Consider the following 17,005-nt stretch of genomic DNA (forward strand, 5'->3'; position numbering starts at 1 on the left):
ATGGTGGCGCAGTGGTTGAGTCCGCCTGCCGACGCAGGGGACGCGGGTTCGTGCCCTGGACCAGGAGGATCCCACATGCCGCGGAGCGGCTGGGCCCGTGAGCCATGGCTGCTGAGCCTGTGCGCGTCCAGAGGCTGTGCTCCGCAACGGGAGAGGCCACAACAGTGAGAGGCCTGTGTACCACCAAAAAAAAAAAAAAAAAAAAAGTATGTATCTATCTCTTCATTTATCCAGGTCTTCTTATAAAACTTTCTCTATAAAAGCCTTACATACTTCTTATTATATTTATTTTGGGGTGGGGTTTCCTTTATTTGGGGGGGGAGGCAGTACTTCTTGTTGCAAAAGGAATCTTTTTTTGTAATTACATTTTTAATTGGTTACTGCTAGCATATATAGGAAATCTACTGCTTTTCTACGTTGAACTTGAATCTGGCTATTTAACTGAACTCTCTTATTAGTTGATTCTATGTAGGCCACGGGTCAGCAAACTACAAACCTCAAGCCAAATCTGGCCAGCTGCCTGATTTGTAAGTAAAGTTTTAGGAACACAGCCACACCCATTTGCTTATGGCTGCTTTTATGCTAGAATGGCAGAGTTGAGTAGTGGCAACAGAGATCCTATGGCCTGCAAAGCCTAAAATACTATCTGGTCTTTTATAGAAAAAGGTTGCCCACCCCTGAAGTAGGTAATCCTATTATCTGCAAATAATGATAATTCTATCTCTTCTAAATGCCTTCTCATTATTTATTTATTTAGAAATGAATGGAATCTCAACATAATGGTGAACAGTAATGATGATAGAGGGCATCACTGTCCTGAAATGCTTTTATTGTTTCACCATTAAGTCTGATTTTATCATAGGTTTCTGAAGATATCCTTCATTGAGTTAAAAACATTTTCAGAGCTTAAAATTTTAAAGGACTGTACTTTATTCTGAGATTATGCCATTCCTACGTTTTTCTGTGAAATAGTAATACAAAGTAGTTGTTTTTAAAAATATCTTTACATGGTAAAATAACAGGTGACAACCCTATATTAATCCATGAACTAGGTCATGAAATCTAAGTATAGGATACATTAGGTTAAGTTTTTAAGACTATAATGATATTTGCAGCAGAAACTCTTAAGTAGTGGAGATCATGTAGCACACTGCTTTTCTTACTCAAAATTATACTGGATTTATATTTGTAAAGAAGCAGCACAGACTAGTGGTTAGGTGGCAAAGAACATAAGCTTCGGGGTCTAGACAGGCTTGGGTAGGAATTCTGCCAAATACCAGCCCCCCGCCCTCAACCCGGTAGCTGTGAGAGCTTAGGCAAGCTACTTAATGTCTCTAAGCCAGTTTCCTCTGCCTTAAAATGGGGGTAATAGTAATAGCCACTTTAAATGTTGTTCTCAGGTTTAAACAACCTGAAGTACACGAAGCACTTTGTATAATAATAATAATATCTGGTCAATTATGACTGCTCAATAAATGTAGGTGATATTACTGTTATTATTTTATGTACTTCTGATGTGTATAAATCTTTATTACTTAGTATATAAAAATAAGACATTTTAATCTTTTGTAATACCAAAGTAGACATCTTAAGTCTACAATCCAAAGGAAGGAACAAGGATCATTCCATTCTAACTGGGTTAATACTAACAAATGGATCAATAATATACGATAGTCATATATTCAAATATATATTATGCTAATAAGTACATAATTCGAGGAAATATTTAGCTATTTTGATTTTTCCATATAATTGTTTATCCTCCAATTGTGTGTAGATGTGTGTGTTTCTCACACCAAGCAAACAGGATGGATGAAACACAAGGAAAACACTATTAATACAGGACAAAAATAAGATCAAATATAAGTGTTCCAGCACTTTGAGAAATGATGGACACAGCTTTGCTAATGGAGTAAATCAATATGGAATTAAGAATAAATATTTTCATTTCTCCCTAATTACACAGATTTCATGAAGGGGGCAAGATTTCAGAAAGACTCTGAAAGAAAAATGGAAATGTGTAAAAAACACAAAAACAGAAAAAGCAGTTAGAAAGAAGTACAGCCAGAGAGTATGACCAGGAGATGCACTCTCCTGGTCAAGTTAGGAGAGAAGAGGCAGAGCATAAATAACAGACAAGTTTTCAAAAAGGGAGGAAAGAGTCTTTAAAAGAAAAGTGTATTACCAGGAAAGTTACAATGAACAATTTGGACAAAATATCCTTGGATCTTCAAACATGTGCAACTATTACAGTTCTTACTAACAGGAAACTAAAATTCTAAATTTTCTAAGCTTAGATCCCAAAGAGGAGTAAGAATTTACTTACTTCACTAGAGCAGCTGCTTCCGGAAGTACATCAGCAAACGATTCACGGAATATGATTGCGTTTTTCCTTTTACAGTTCTGTATGACATCATTGGCAAGGTAAAAGAGATTCAAACGGTGGGGATAGGCAGCTGGAGATGACAAAAGACAATAAATAAGACCAAATGAGTCAATTTATACTTAGTACAACTTATTCCAAACAGTGTTCTCCAACTGTATAACTGCTACTACAAGGATGGATGATGAATAAACAGACAAATGAGCTAATGGATCAAATTACTGAACCTAATGCCTAAAAATCTTGACTGCTTCAGGTTAAGTTTCTGTTCTAGGTATTCCTTTAGTAAATTTCTACTTCACTTTGTATGTATTTGGCACTAAAAAACCCATTAACTCTGGAGAAGCTCAAATAAAACAAAACTGTTCTCCCAAACATTTGGGAAGATAAAAAATTGAGTTGAAGTAGTTCAATTTGTTGCAAAAACACCAGGGTTAGTGGAAGGAGAATGGGTTTTAGAATCCAATCAGAATGTGACCTTAGGCAAGCAAATTGCTTAACCTCCTCTACATTATTATTGCAGACAGACTCTTATCATCAACCAGTCCAGATACACCTAAGTCCTCCCATCTACTGGAAGAGAGGCTCTGCTGCCACTTTCATCACTAGGCGAATGTCCTGGGAAATAAGTAATTTGAGCCCATAAACTCACCCACATCAACCTTTTTTAAGGTACAGGACAGGGCCCAATCAATTTACTATCTGGAACCTTGAGCAAAGCCACCCTAAGTTTTATTATTATCCTGAAAAATTTTACTGTCCATACAGATGATTCATCATATTTTCTAGTTTCGACCTCAAATGCAGTGACCTCCAAGAACCACTTCTTTCTACATTTTAAAATCACCCTTTCTGACCACAACCGCCCATTCATTCCATTATATTTGTCCTTCAATTTCATCAAGATCTCAGTTCTTTATTTTCTCTAACTCACATATAGTCTCTTTTAGTACTCAATTCTTTCTCTACCAATTCCAGAGTCTTTCTGATCCATTATCAAAACCACTCATATCAAAACCTTCATTTGCTTTTCGTCCTCCCTACAATTTAGGCTTTCTATCACATGTATTCAACAAAATCCTAAATCTGGATCAATCTAACTGAACGACTTTACTGCACCTTTATTTCTGCCCCTGGGTTCTGCTGAAGAAAAATCATACCACCAGAAGTACTGAAACAATGTAAATTCAGTCCCTTCCTTCAGTGGGCCCTCCTTCCATATGTCTTTAATCAGCATCCTCTCTCATTTGCTGTAAGAGCTATTTCAAACTTTTACCACTCTTGTCAAGCGCCCTCTCTTACCACATTCTCACTCTCAGGAGATAAGCTTAATATGCTATTTCACAGAGAAGCAGAAACCATTAGACGGGAATTATGTTCTCTCAAAAAATGTACCCAGGGACTTCCCTGGTGGCACAGTGGTTAAGAATCTGCCTGTCAATGCAGGCGATATGGGTTCGATCCCTGGTCCAGGAAGATTCCACATGCCACGGAGCAACTAAGCCTGTTTGCCACAACTACTGAGCCTGCGTGCCACAACTACTGAAGCCTGCGTGCCTAGAGCCCATGCTCCACAACAAGAGAAGCCACCGCAATGAGAGACCTGCGCACCGCAACGAAGAGGAGCCCCCACTCACCGCAACTAGAGAAAGCCCACGCGCAGCAACGAAGACCCAATGCAGCCAAAATTAAATAAACACATAAATTTATTTTTTTTTAATGTACCCATACGTAAACCCATCCAGATCAATTTACCTAAGTCAGTTAAGATCTTTCAGATTAGGGATCTGAAAGAGTGTTATATACTCACTGTCTCTAATTTCTAGTAACTCCATAATTATAGGAGCTACCTTTTTTGGTACTTAAAAAATATGCGGGCTTCCCTGGTGGCGCAGTGGTTGGGGGTCCGCCTGCCAATGCGGGGTACGCGGGTTTGGGCCCTGGTCTGGGGGGGTCCCGCATGCCGTGGAGCAACTAAGCCCGTGCGCCACGGCTACTGAAGCCGGCGCCCTGGAGCCCATGCTACGCAACGAGAGAGGCCACTGCAGTGAGAGGCCCGTGCACTGCAGCGGGGAGTGGCCCCCGCTCGCTGCAACCAGAGAAAAGCCCACGCGCAGCAATGAAGACCCAACGCAGCCAAAAAATAAAATAATAAAATAAATTTATTTTAAAAAATGCAATCTACCATGTGAGGAGGCTTATATAAATTATGCTATCTCATTTATGTTGCCATCACTTCACTCAAACAGCAATTACCAATATTACCAATAAACCCCAACTTATTAAACCCAATGGAGATTTTTCTTTAATATATTTATTTTATCTATTTATTTTTGGCTGTGTTGGGTCTTGTTGCTGTGTGCCGGCTTTCTCTAGTTGCAGCGAGCGGGGGCTACTCTTTGTTGTGGTGAGCAGGCTTCTCATTGCAGTGGCTTCTCTTGTTGGGAAGCACGGGCTCTAGGAGTATGGGCTCAGTAGTTGTAGCCTGCGGGCTCTAGAGCACAGGCTCAGTAGTTAGTGGCACACGGGCTTAGTTGCTCCACGGCACCTTCCCGGACCAGGGCTCGAACATGTGTCCCCTACATTGGCAGGCGGATTCTTAACCACTGCACCACTAGGGAAGCCCCAAAAGGAGATTTTTTTTAAATGCTGTTTCTACAAAGAACTATCATTTCCACCAGGCTTTGGCACACAGAATAATGTGCTATAGTAATCCCTTTTTGTTTCTGTTATAATCATTCTCTTAGTTCTCCTCTGACGTCTCTAGCTCTTCCTCCATATATATACACAGGTGGACATGATAGGCAGGCAGCTCTGCTTGTGATCATCCTCCTTTATTTCTTTCTTTTTAAAAAATATTTATTTATTTGCAGGTCGCAGCCTCCTTAGTTGTGGCATGCAGGTTTCTTAGTTGCGGCACATGGGCTTAGTTGTGGCATGCTACTCTCAGTTGCAGCATGCGTGTGGGATCTAGTTCCCTGACCAGGGATCAAACCCAGGCCCCCTGCACTGGAAGTGTGGAGTCTTATCCACCGCGCCACCAGTGAAGTCCCCATCTTCCTTTAAATGTTGATGCTCCCCAGGGTTCTCTCCTGAGCACTCTTCTCGATTCACTCGTAGCATAGAGTTGTAAGATTTCAGGTTCAAAATCAGATAGTCTGTTCTATTCCTGGCTTTATCACTTATTAGCTTTAGGGTCTTATACATTACCTAACTTCTATATGTTACTTTTTTTTTCTTTGCAAAATGACAAACTCATGGGTTGTTATAAGAATTAAATAAAACAATGTATGTAAAGCATTTAGGACTGTGCTTAGCCAACAGAAAATGGAATGCTATCAGCATAATTATCCACATTTAACTACTACCACCTAAGTACCAATGACTCCCATATCCATAGATTTCATGCTTGGATTTCCCTTTACCAGTCAATGCACACATCTACTTCAAAGCCTCAGAAATACCTTGAACTTGGTTTTTCAATATTTTATTAATAATCTTCCTCCTCTTCCATCTGTTACTGCTCTTGTATTTAGCTAGAATTTCAGCAGTCTTTTTTGGCTCTTCTTCTTCCCTACCTGACCCTCACCCCCTCTTGATAAATCTCCAAGTCCAGCCAATTTTGTCTCCAATAACATTTTTCAAATTTATCCCCTCTTCTTCTCTTCCTACCATTGCTCTTTGCTGGGTCATCACTTTTGACCCGGACTACTACTGAAATAGCCTCCTAACTGGTTATCCTGCCTTGGACTTGGTCTTCTCAAATTTATTCTCTACATTGTTGCTAAATTCATCTTCTAATACGTAAACAGTATCCAACTATTTCTCAGATCAAATCTGTCAATGATTTCCAACTGCTTACTAGAAAATGCCCAAACACCTTAGTCTTCATTTACATTCTGGATCTTACCTTCTCTTCCAGTCTCATCTCTTCCCCCTTCAAATTCAAAATTCCACCTTTAATGAATTACTCACAGTTCCCAGAAACACACCTCTCTCTCTCTCACAGAACTTTCCTTTTCTATGATAACCCATCCTAAATAATCTTCAGTGTTTTCTACTCACCCACAGGAAAAAGTCAAAAATTTTAAATTTAATTCATGTCAGATTCTGACCCCTCTCTACCTCAACTTCCCAAAACAAATCACCCCAAACTTTTTTTTTTTTGGCCATGCCACGTGGTTTGCAGGCTCTTAGTTCCCCCACCAGGGACTGAACCCAGGCCCTTGGCAGTGAAAGCTTGGAGTCCTAACCAGGAGATTCCCGCCCTAAAGAGACTCAAGGTACAGAGCAATCTGATGTAACTAATTTGTGTTTCTGAAATGGATATATGTTTGGACTAGCCAGCTGTAAATGACATTTTTGGATCAACTGAAGAAATGTGAATGTGGTCTGGGATCAGATAAAATGAAAATTTACGGAAATGGAAATAAATCATCAACTGGGGGGAAACACAGTAGTTACAGAATGATCTCATGTTAGGAAAAAAATCTGTGAAAGAGATCAGAAAGAATAAGGAATTAAGTTTTAACAGTACTGTTCTCTATTTTTTTCACTTTTGCTTGCCTGTATTATAATTTTCTGTAATATATATTTGCTGCTTCCATTATTGATTAAGGAAATATAATTGCTTTTGTCCAAAAAGTTTAACTGGTTGTCTTAAACTAATTTGTATTTCAGCCTGGACCTATTCTTTGAACTGCAGACTCAAATATCCAACTTCCTACCCAACATCTCTCTTGGGATATTTAATACATAGCTCAGACTCAACGTGTGATATTCTGATCTCTTCGTCTTAATTCTCTCCACCTATAGTCTTCTCCATCCCAGTAAATGGCATTTCTTCTGTGGTGGTTTTTTTCAGCCAAAACTTGGGTCATCCTTGACTCCCCTCTTTCACACTCCATATCCAAACTCACAATGCAGATCTCAGTAACGCTACCTTTGAAATATATACAGATTTAGGAAGTTACAAATGCAGAAAGAAGCAGGTTAGAATAAACCCTGTGGTGTTGGACTGTAATTGGAAGTCTTGGTATGAATTCAGTTATATATAGAAAACATATGCTTATTCAAGAGATAAAAGTTAATGTCACTATTAATGAGGCAGATTGACATTATGTTCCTCCAAATATATATAATGCTTTAAGAACACAGAATCACTTCTGTGGTATTCCTGCCCCAAACTGCATAACCTGAATCTAAAAACAAAAACAAAAAAAACAGACAAACACAAATTTATGGATTATTTTACAAGTTACTGGTCTATAGTCTTCAAAAATTTCAGGGTCATGAAAGATAAGGAAAGACTAAAGAACTGTTTCAGACTGAAGTAAACTAAAGAGACATGACAACTCTTAACAAATGACCCTGGACTTTTAAAAGACCATTATTGGGGCTTCCCTGGTGGCACAGTGGTTGAGAGTCCGCCTGCAGCTGCAGGGGACACAGGTTCGTGCCCCGGTCCGGGAAGATCCCACATGCCGCGGAGCGGCTGAGCCCGTGAGCCATGGCCGCTGAGCCTGCGCGTCCAGAGCCTGTGCTCCGCAACAGGAGAGGCCGCAACAGTGAGAGGCCCGCGGACCGCAAAAAACAAACAAACAACAACAACAAAAAAGACCATTATTGGGATAACTGGCAAAATTCAATTAAGGTCTGTGGATTCGATGGTGGTACTGTATCAGTTTTCATTTCCTGGTTTTGGTGGTTGTACAGATGTTACATAACAACTGTTGCAATGTACTGAACTGTGTCTCTCCAAAATTCATATGTTGAAGTCCTAACCCCCAATGTTACTGTATGTGGAGATAAGGTCTATGAGGAGGTAATTAAGGTTACGTGAGGACATAATGGTGGGGCCTTGATAAGACGACACGAGTGTCCTTATAAGAGACATCAGAGGAACTCTGCCTCCCCCCAAACCCTCCTCCACCACGTGAGGACACAATAAGAAGGTGGTCATCTACAAGCCAGGAAGAGAACTTTCACCAGAAACTGAACCCTGTCAGACCTTGGTCTTAGCCTTTCCACCCTCTAGAACTGTGAGAAAATAAATTTCTACTGTTTAAGCCACACAGTTTGTGGTATTTTGTTATGGCAGCCCAAGCTTATTGATACAACTATATAAGGAAATGAACTGCTTTTAAGGACACTGAAGTATTAAACAGGGCATCATGTCTGCAACATACTCTCAAATAAGTAAGTGTGTGTGTGTGTCTGTGTGTGTGTGTGTGTGTACACGTATATGAAGAGAGCAATAAGAGATTAAAGTAAATATGGTAAAACGTTAATTACTGGGGAATCTGGTGAAAGGCACACAAGAGGTATTTGTAATATACTGCAGCTTTAAATTTGAAATTATTTAAAAATAACAAATTTTTAAAAATACATAGACTCCAACTATTACTTATCATTGCCTCCTGGTTTAAGTCATATCATCTTTTGCTTGAATTAGCCTCTTGACTGGTCTCCCTGCTTCTACCTTTGCCCCACTTCAGTCTAGATCCTTTCAAAACATAAATCTGATCATATTATTATTTTGCTGCTTTAAATCCCTCCAATAATGGCTCTCGTCCTTACTCAGGGTAAAGATCCAAGTCCTTACTATGGCCTTTAAGTCCTAAACAATCTGACCTTGCATTATCTCTCTGATCCCCAGCCCTGGTAACCATTCATTCCATTCCAGCCACTCTGGCCACCTTGCAACTGCAAGACCTACAACACACCTGGCATACTCTTGCTTCAGGGTCCTTTGAGTTCCCTGCTCCCTCTGCTTGGAACATTCTTTTCCCATATAATCTCATGGTTTACTCTCTCACTGCCTTTAAATCTTTGCCCAAATGTCACTTTCTCGGTGACTTTCTGTATTTCCATGACCAGGAAAACTGCAACATCAAACCACCAACACTCCTATCACCCCTTGTTTTTTCCACCCGATATACTATAATTTACTTACTTTATCTTTTGCCTGTCTCCCCCAATGAGGACAAGGATTTTCGTCAGTTTTGTTTAGTGTTGAATTCTCAGCACCTAGGACCATGCCTAACACATAGTAGGCTTTCAGTAACTATTTCTTGAATAAATAAATTAGAAAAAAGGAGAAGGAAAATACAAAGAAAAGAAAAAGTACTCATGAAAATGAGTACTATAGTCTTCTATTCAGTTTGGTTAATAATCCCATAAGGTAGCTGGCTTCTGAGTACCTACAGAATAGATAGGGACCAGACTTCCATCTAAGATACCGTTAGGTACTGTAATTAGTGCACGATTTTAAGAATTAATCTTTTGTCTTAGGTACTGATTTTAGAACCCGAGTAAATGACTTCAATGTACACTGAAAGAGCCACATCTAAGCTAAAAAATTCAAAATGGTCTCTCAACATTTGTGAAGTATCAACTCAGAAGTTCTTTGAATAATTTGCCACTAGGAACATTTGTTAAATATTGTTATATATAATTATCTAGAAATCTACTAAATCCAAACATTCCCTAACTATAAACAGAAAACTACTCACTGTTATCAATGATCTGTAAAGAGCCAAAAGAAAATCAGAACCTAAATATCCACCAGTAGTAGAGTTGACGATCATTAATCAAATATGAAGACCATACAGAAAATAGAAAAATGGTTTACATATTGAAAGTGGAGAAAACAAAAAATATATGTCAACCTTGCCTCTTACTTCCCCTTACTTTCTACATTTAAGTCCTGTTAATCCTACCTTCTTATTACTGCGTATTTCTGAATTTAAGATAAGATTGTTTATAACATGCACATTTTATATACCACCAAGAAATTTTAAAAGTACTTCCAGTTAGCTGAATGAAACCATCAACTGTAAAATACATACTGCTTTCAAACATGTTAAAATGTGAAAAGACGATGTACATCCTAGAATTGATGAAGTACATTAATTTCTAGTTCATTTTTTCCCTCCCCATTTCTTTTGCCACTACCCTACTTCAGTTTCTCATCATTACTACAACAAACTTCTTAATAACTGATCTCTGTCTGTAGTTTCAATGCATTCTCCAGACTGCTGGGAATTAATCCCACCAGTATGCTTGTCCCTGTGTACAAAGATATTCTTGCAGCACTATTTCCAAAAAAAGTCTGGAAATATCCTAAAAGTTCTTAATAGGGGCTTCGCTAAGTAAATTCTGTTACCTCCATCTAGCTGAAAAGTATGTAACTATTAAAAAACTTGTGTTTTTAATAGTTCATTTTATAGTTCATTTAGAACTATCTCCAAGATATAAAGCAAAAACAAGATATAATGGGTCTGGGCTTCCCTGGTGGCGCAGTGGTTGGGAGTCCGCCTGCCGATGCAGGGGACGCGGGTTCGTGCCCCGGTCTGGGAGGATCCCACGTGCCACAGAGCGGCTGGGCTCATGAGCCGTGGCCGCTGGGCCTGCGCGTCCCGAGCCTGTGCTCTGCAGCAGGAGGGGCCGCGGCAGTGAGAGGCCCGCGCACCGCAAAAAAAAAAAAAAAAAAAGACATGATGGGTCTACTTTGCTAGTATATGTGTACAAAAGTACAAACAAGCATATACTTCATATTTATAGAGAACACCTCTGGGAAGATATATAAGAAACTGCTAACAGTGATGCCTCTACAGAAGGAAACCAAGGGATCAAGAGAGATAGAGACAGTCATGACAGAGGAATTCATTTTCTATCGTACACTTTTTGGAATTTGGGCATGTATTTACTTATTCAAAATAATACATTAAAAAGAAAACACCCCTATGCCACTACATTTTATGTCCTTCCTCAATACTGCTAAAGCACCTTGTATATAGATACTGTACTTTTTCACTTGGAATTTAAAACATCCTTTTATAAATGTTTCCTCATCAGACCATGAGTTCTTTCAGCACACTGGCTTGGTACCTCAATGCCAATCAACTATTTATCAGGTATACAATTAATATCTTCTATTGAATAAATGAATACTAACCAAAGCCTCCCTTCTAAAATCATCCCCATCCAGGCCTCATCTTCCCCCATGCTCCAAATTATCTGTTTCTCTCTCTTATCAATTATCCCCAAATGTTTTGGGGTCTCCTAGATAACACCAAGCAATGATCTAGGATGTGAAGGAGATTGAACCTTTTACTCCTGTCCCTTGTTAACCAAATCCATCTTCTGTAAGTCTATATTACAGAGTCTTAAACAACAACCCCCCACCATTGCTCTTTCATAACATTTACTCTTTCAAGTTTACCCTGATTTCACTAATACGAAAATGCTGGTGAAAAGAGGAATATCAAATAAATAATGTAATCTGCCCCACCTTAGTGCTAAGGAGAGTCCTGTCTCAAATACATACAGCAGAATTCTCATTCCTTTCAGAGGATGGTATAGCAGAAAGAAGACAGAAATTGGACTCAGACATACATCAATTCAAATTTTACCTCAATAACTGAGTCATGACCTCGACTAAAATTATATGTCTCTGAGCCTTTATTTCCATCCTTAAAATGAATATAATAGCTCAAGACTTTGGAAGGAATAAATAATATATGTTAAATGTCTGTTTATAGTACCTACTAGAGAACAAGTCAAATACTTCACTAACAGCAGTTGTTTTCTCCCAGTTTTCCTTCCCTGTAAGCTAGTATATATCAGGTGAGTCTGAGGGGAAAATGCCATTTGATTAAACTAATCTAAATTAAGATATGTATGACAATAGTTTCTTTCTCTTTAACCCTGGCCTCTGAAAATGGGGAGAGAAAAGGCTATTTTATTCTTAGCTCCTCCAATTCCAGGACTCCCTTGCTCTATTCTGGCTCCTGACATCTAGGAGGCTTGTGAAACATCTAGGTTACAAAAAAATCAGAAGCGGAATCACTTGGGAACCCTAGTCTTCGGAGAAGTCCGAGGGCTTCAACTCAACCAGTTTTCTTCTCAGCTGACCTCAGAAACGCTTGGTTTGTCTATAGTAACACTAAATATAGAGATTTATATGAGTTGTTTAATTGCTTACACCTAATAACTATGCAGAGTAACTATGTACATATCATTTAATAAGCGAAATGTTTTAAAAAGTTGATTATAACCAAAACTCTGTTCAGGAACAATTCAAATGTTGGTTAATTAAATAGCCAAGCTGTCTGTTCATGGATTTTAAAAAATGTTCATACTATTTCTTCCATCTAAAATGACATTACTCTTCTCCTTTTATTATTTGAATTCTCATCTCAAAACCCAAGTCAAAACCCTGGTCCTCAAAGACAGCTCTTGAAACCACTTCCATCTTTCTTAACTCTGAACTTACACTGCTCTTATATTTAACATCATGTACTGCTTCACACATTAGCTTTTCCTTGGCTTGATTGTAAACTCTTTGAAACAGAATTATATCATTTACTTCTCTTCCATCTTTCATAGTGCTGAATACAAACTAGCCATTTATTATGTTTTTGTTGACTGACTGCCTACTTCCATAGTCTAACTTGAGGCCAAAAAAAGCAGATTATTCCTTTTCATCTTCAATGACTATGAGCACAACTATTTATTATTTACATTAATGAAGGGAAATACTAGTGTGGCTAATCCCAACAAATTAATTCCCAAAACATTTCCACTGTACATTTAGAATATATCATATCAATTCTTTTAACAAATTTATCTTGGTCATTATGTACTTAAGTTTATGTCACAATAATCTACCTTACTCTCCACACCTGATACTTCTCTAACAGAGAAGGAAGAGAGATGCCACAAGATAAGGAAAGGGTAACTTGTGAGAAAACAATCAACTTTTTATAATCAGGGTGTCATATGATATTTCAACATCAATGTCGCCACCACCACCAAGAAAGTATATGTGAAATCAAGAGTTATAACCTTATACATTTACCAAAAACTTAGAGGAATTAATTTCCATAACACTTTCATAATATGTCAGCCAATCAGCTGTCAAAGTCAGGTACTGTGCCCTTTTTTCTCCATCTATCTAATAACTATAGAAAAATTTCCAAGAAGCAGTATAATATGGCCTGGTGTAGCAGTTCCCAAATTCTGGCCATAGCCTGTGATGAAATTTCCATTGGTTTGCAGAGAAATGAGAAAAATAAGGACATAGCAGCTTATTTTTCCTGAAGCAAAATGTATCCAAGTTAAAGAATGGTTCTCTATTATCTTCTTCCTATTTTTCTGGTAATTAAAATATCTTTATGAAATGATGGTAATGATTTTAATGTCCTCAATTGAAAATACGAACAATCCTATTTCAGCACCTTTAGTTTTTCTATTTTCTTAAATTGATTGGCCCATGTCTAGAAACTACTAGTCCAATAGATCTCCTCTGATCCTGACTCACTGTGAGCTACCAAAATAAATGAATGCTTAAACACTTCATTGCTTAGTTTGCTTTTTACGATCAATAATTAGACTTGTGTGTTAACTGTGCTGGAAAAATTTCTTTCTTGAGATTACATGGACCCATGATCTGTGGATCACAAAAATGCCAGAAGCAGCATTAGTGTATAAAGATGGTCTTTTATTTATCCCAAGAACTTAAGGATGGCTTTACCTTAGAAAATCTGTAAATATCATTCACTATATTTACAGAAAAATTCTTGATAAAATTCTGTGTCTGCTGAAGTAGATACTGTTAGCAAATAACAATTTCCGTTAGAAATAAAAAGGAACCACATAACCTGATAATGAAGTCTTAAATACAAAGAGTGAAGTACCATAGAGGTAAGACTATCATATATACCAGATCAGTTCTTCCACATTGATCAACACATTCAATAGAATTCCAGTCAAAATCCTAATAAAATACATTAAGGAATTTGACAAGCTGATTCTCCATTTTATATGGAAGTGCAAAGGCCTAAGAATAAAAAGACACAAGGTAGAAGAATGTGGCCTCCCAGATACCATGACGTCATATAACAGGCTATGGAATTTGCACAGGTATGGCCAAATTTACCATTAGAACCAAATGGAGAGCCCATACACAGATCTGTGTTAACTGACATTTATGACAGGGGTAGCACTGCAGATCACTGGGAAAAAAGGAGAATGCTATTCATTAAAGTAGATAGGACAATGGTGTTTCTACATGGAAAAAAAATGAAAATGAACTCTATCATGTCATATACAAAAATCAGTTCTGGGGCTTCCCTGGTGGCGCAGTGGTTGAGAGTCCGCCTACCGATGCAGGGGACACGTGTTCGTGCCCCGGTCCAGGAAGATCCCATATGCCGCGGAGCGGCTAGGCCCGTGAGCCATGGCCGCTGAGCCTGCGCGTGCGGAGCCTGTGCTCCGCAACGGGAGAGGCCACAGCAGTGAGAGGCCCACGTACCACAAAAAAAAAAAAAAATCAGTTCTGAATGGAATAAGGACAAACACAATAGGCTAACCAAAGGCTTCAGCAGAAAACACAGGAGAACATCTTTATGACCATAAGGTAGGGAAAGAGTTCTTAAACCAAACACAGTGTGCCAACCATAATAAAAAGTGGGTTAACCACAATACATATATAAACCTAATATTATTAAAATTAAGAACCTCTCTTCATCAAAAAGACATCATAAAGAGAGTACAAAGACATACCTCTAACTGGGAGAAACTCCTTGTAACTTCTTATGTGGACAAAAGAAACAAATGGGCATTTCACAGAATAGGAATCTTGAATAGCCAATCAAAAAAGAACTTCATTAATAATCAGGAAAATCCAAATTAAAATCAGGAGACAGCATTTACCCGCCCCCCCAAGCCTGGCAAAAAATTAAAGAGAGCTGACAGTACCAAGATTTGGCAAAGATGTGGAGAAACAGAAAGTCATCTTATTTATTGTGTTGGTGTTTTGCTTTTTTTTTAAAAAAAAAATCAGGTTTATTATAGAGGTTTGATTTACATACACCAAAATTCACCCTTTTTAATGTACAGGTATATAAATTTTGACAAATTTTGCGGTGTAACCCCCGCAGTTCTATTACCCTCCCAAATCCTTCCTGCCCATTTTTAGTGAACCCCTCTCCCTACCCCCACTCTCTAACCATATAGTTTTGTCCTTTCCAAAGAGTTATATAAATGAAAATATATAATACATAACCTTTGAGTCACTTAGCATAATACATTTGACATGTATCTATGTGTGTGTACCAGTACTTCATTTCTTTTTTTAAGTCTTTTTCTTTTTTTTGGCCACACTATACAGCCTTCAGGATCTTAGTTCCCAGACCAGGGACTGAACCCGTGCCCCCTGAAGTGGAAGCGCAGAGTCCTAACTACTGGACTGCCAGGGAATTCCCTTAAGTCATTTTTTTAAAAATTGTGGTAAAATATACAAAACATAACATTTCATTTCTTTTTATTGTAAGATAGTATTCCATTTCAAGGATGTCTTGTTTGTTTGTATCACAGTTTGTTTGTTGAAGGGTATTTGGGTTTTTTTGGTTTTGGTAATTATGAATAAAACCACTATAAACATCTCTTAATAGCATCTTTAACACAGCAAAATCTCATAATTTTGATGAAGTCCAGCTTATAAAAACAATTTTTTAATGGATTGTGTTGTTGGTGTCTTAAGAAATCTTTGCCTATCCCAAGATCAGACTTTCTCATACATAAAGGTGAAATACTGAAAGCTGCAAGATGTTCACTTTCACCCTTTCTCTACAACTAGATGTTCTAGCCAGTGCAGTAAGACAAGGGAAAGGAATAAAGGCATATAAATTGGAAAGGAAGAAATTACAATTGTCTTTTGTTGCAGACAACATGATTTGTCTACATAGAAAAACCACAAAGAATCTACAAAATAGGTACAAGAACTAGTGAGTGAGTTTAGTAGAGTTGCAGAATACCTAATAGAAAAAAAAGTTTTTTAACATAGAACCATTTATAACAGCAAGAAAGACTTAGGTAGAATCTAGCAAAATAAGGTATGTATGCAGAGAAAAAAATACAAAGCACTGACGAAAGAAATCAAAGAAGACCTAAATAAGTGGAGAGATATACCATATTTATGGGTTGGAAGACTCAATATTCTTAAGATGTCAATTCTCTCCCAAATTAATGTATAGATTCAATATAATCCTAATCAAAATCCCAGCATGATTTTTAGAAAAAACAAACTGATTCTAAAATTTAAATGGGGGACTTACCTGGTGGCACAGTGGTTATGGTTAAGAATCTGCCTGCCAAAAAAAAAAGAATCCACTTGCCAATGCAGGGGACACGGGTTCAAGCCCTGGTCTGGGAAGATTCCACATGCCACGGAGCAACTAAGTCTGTGTGCCACAACTACTGAGTCTGTGCTCTAGAACCCGCGAGCCACAACTACTGAGCCCATGTGCCACAACTACTGAAGCCTGCGTGCCTAGAGCCCGTGCTCCACAACAAGAGCAGCCCCTGCTCGCCGCAACTAGAGATAGCCCGCATGCAGCAACGAAGACCCAACAGGGCCAAAAATAAATTAAATAAATAAATAAATAAATAAATAAAATTTGAATGGAAAGACAAAAGACCTAGAATAGCTAAAGTAATTTTGAAAATCTTGTTGGAGGATTCACATTACCTGATTTCAGAACGAGATATAGTAATCAAGGCAGTGAGGCATTAGCAAAAGGACAGACACAGATGAATGGGACAAAATAGAGTTCA

The 17,005-nt window shown here is 38.2% G+C and overlaps 1 protein-coding gene across 7 annotated transcripts in view; it reads right to left on the reverse strand.

Annotated features, from left to right (window-relative positions):
- RPRD2 (regulation of nuclear pre-mRNA domain containing 2) overlaps window positions 1-17,005 on the reverse strand; it is a 90,120-nt gene that overhangs the window by 50,420 nt on the left and 22,695 nt on the right. For all 7 annotated transcript variants that reach the window (XM_030846277.3, XM_060299905.2, XM_060299899.2 and 4 more), the window contains exon 2: window positions 2,327-2,456. In XM_030846277.3, coding sequence (XP_030702137.2) covers window positions 2,327-2,456 — 130 coding nt within the window. The remainder of the gene's footprint in view (window positions 1-2,326; window positions 2,457-17,005) is intronic.

This window comes from Globicephala melas, chromosome 1 (assembly GCF_963455315.2).
Source record: "Globicephala melas chromosome 1, mGloMel1.2, whole genome shotgun sequence".
NCBI lineage: Eukaryota > Metazoa > Chordata > Mammalia > Artiodactyla > Delphinidae > Globicephala > Globicephala melas.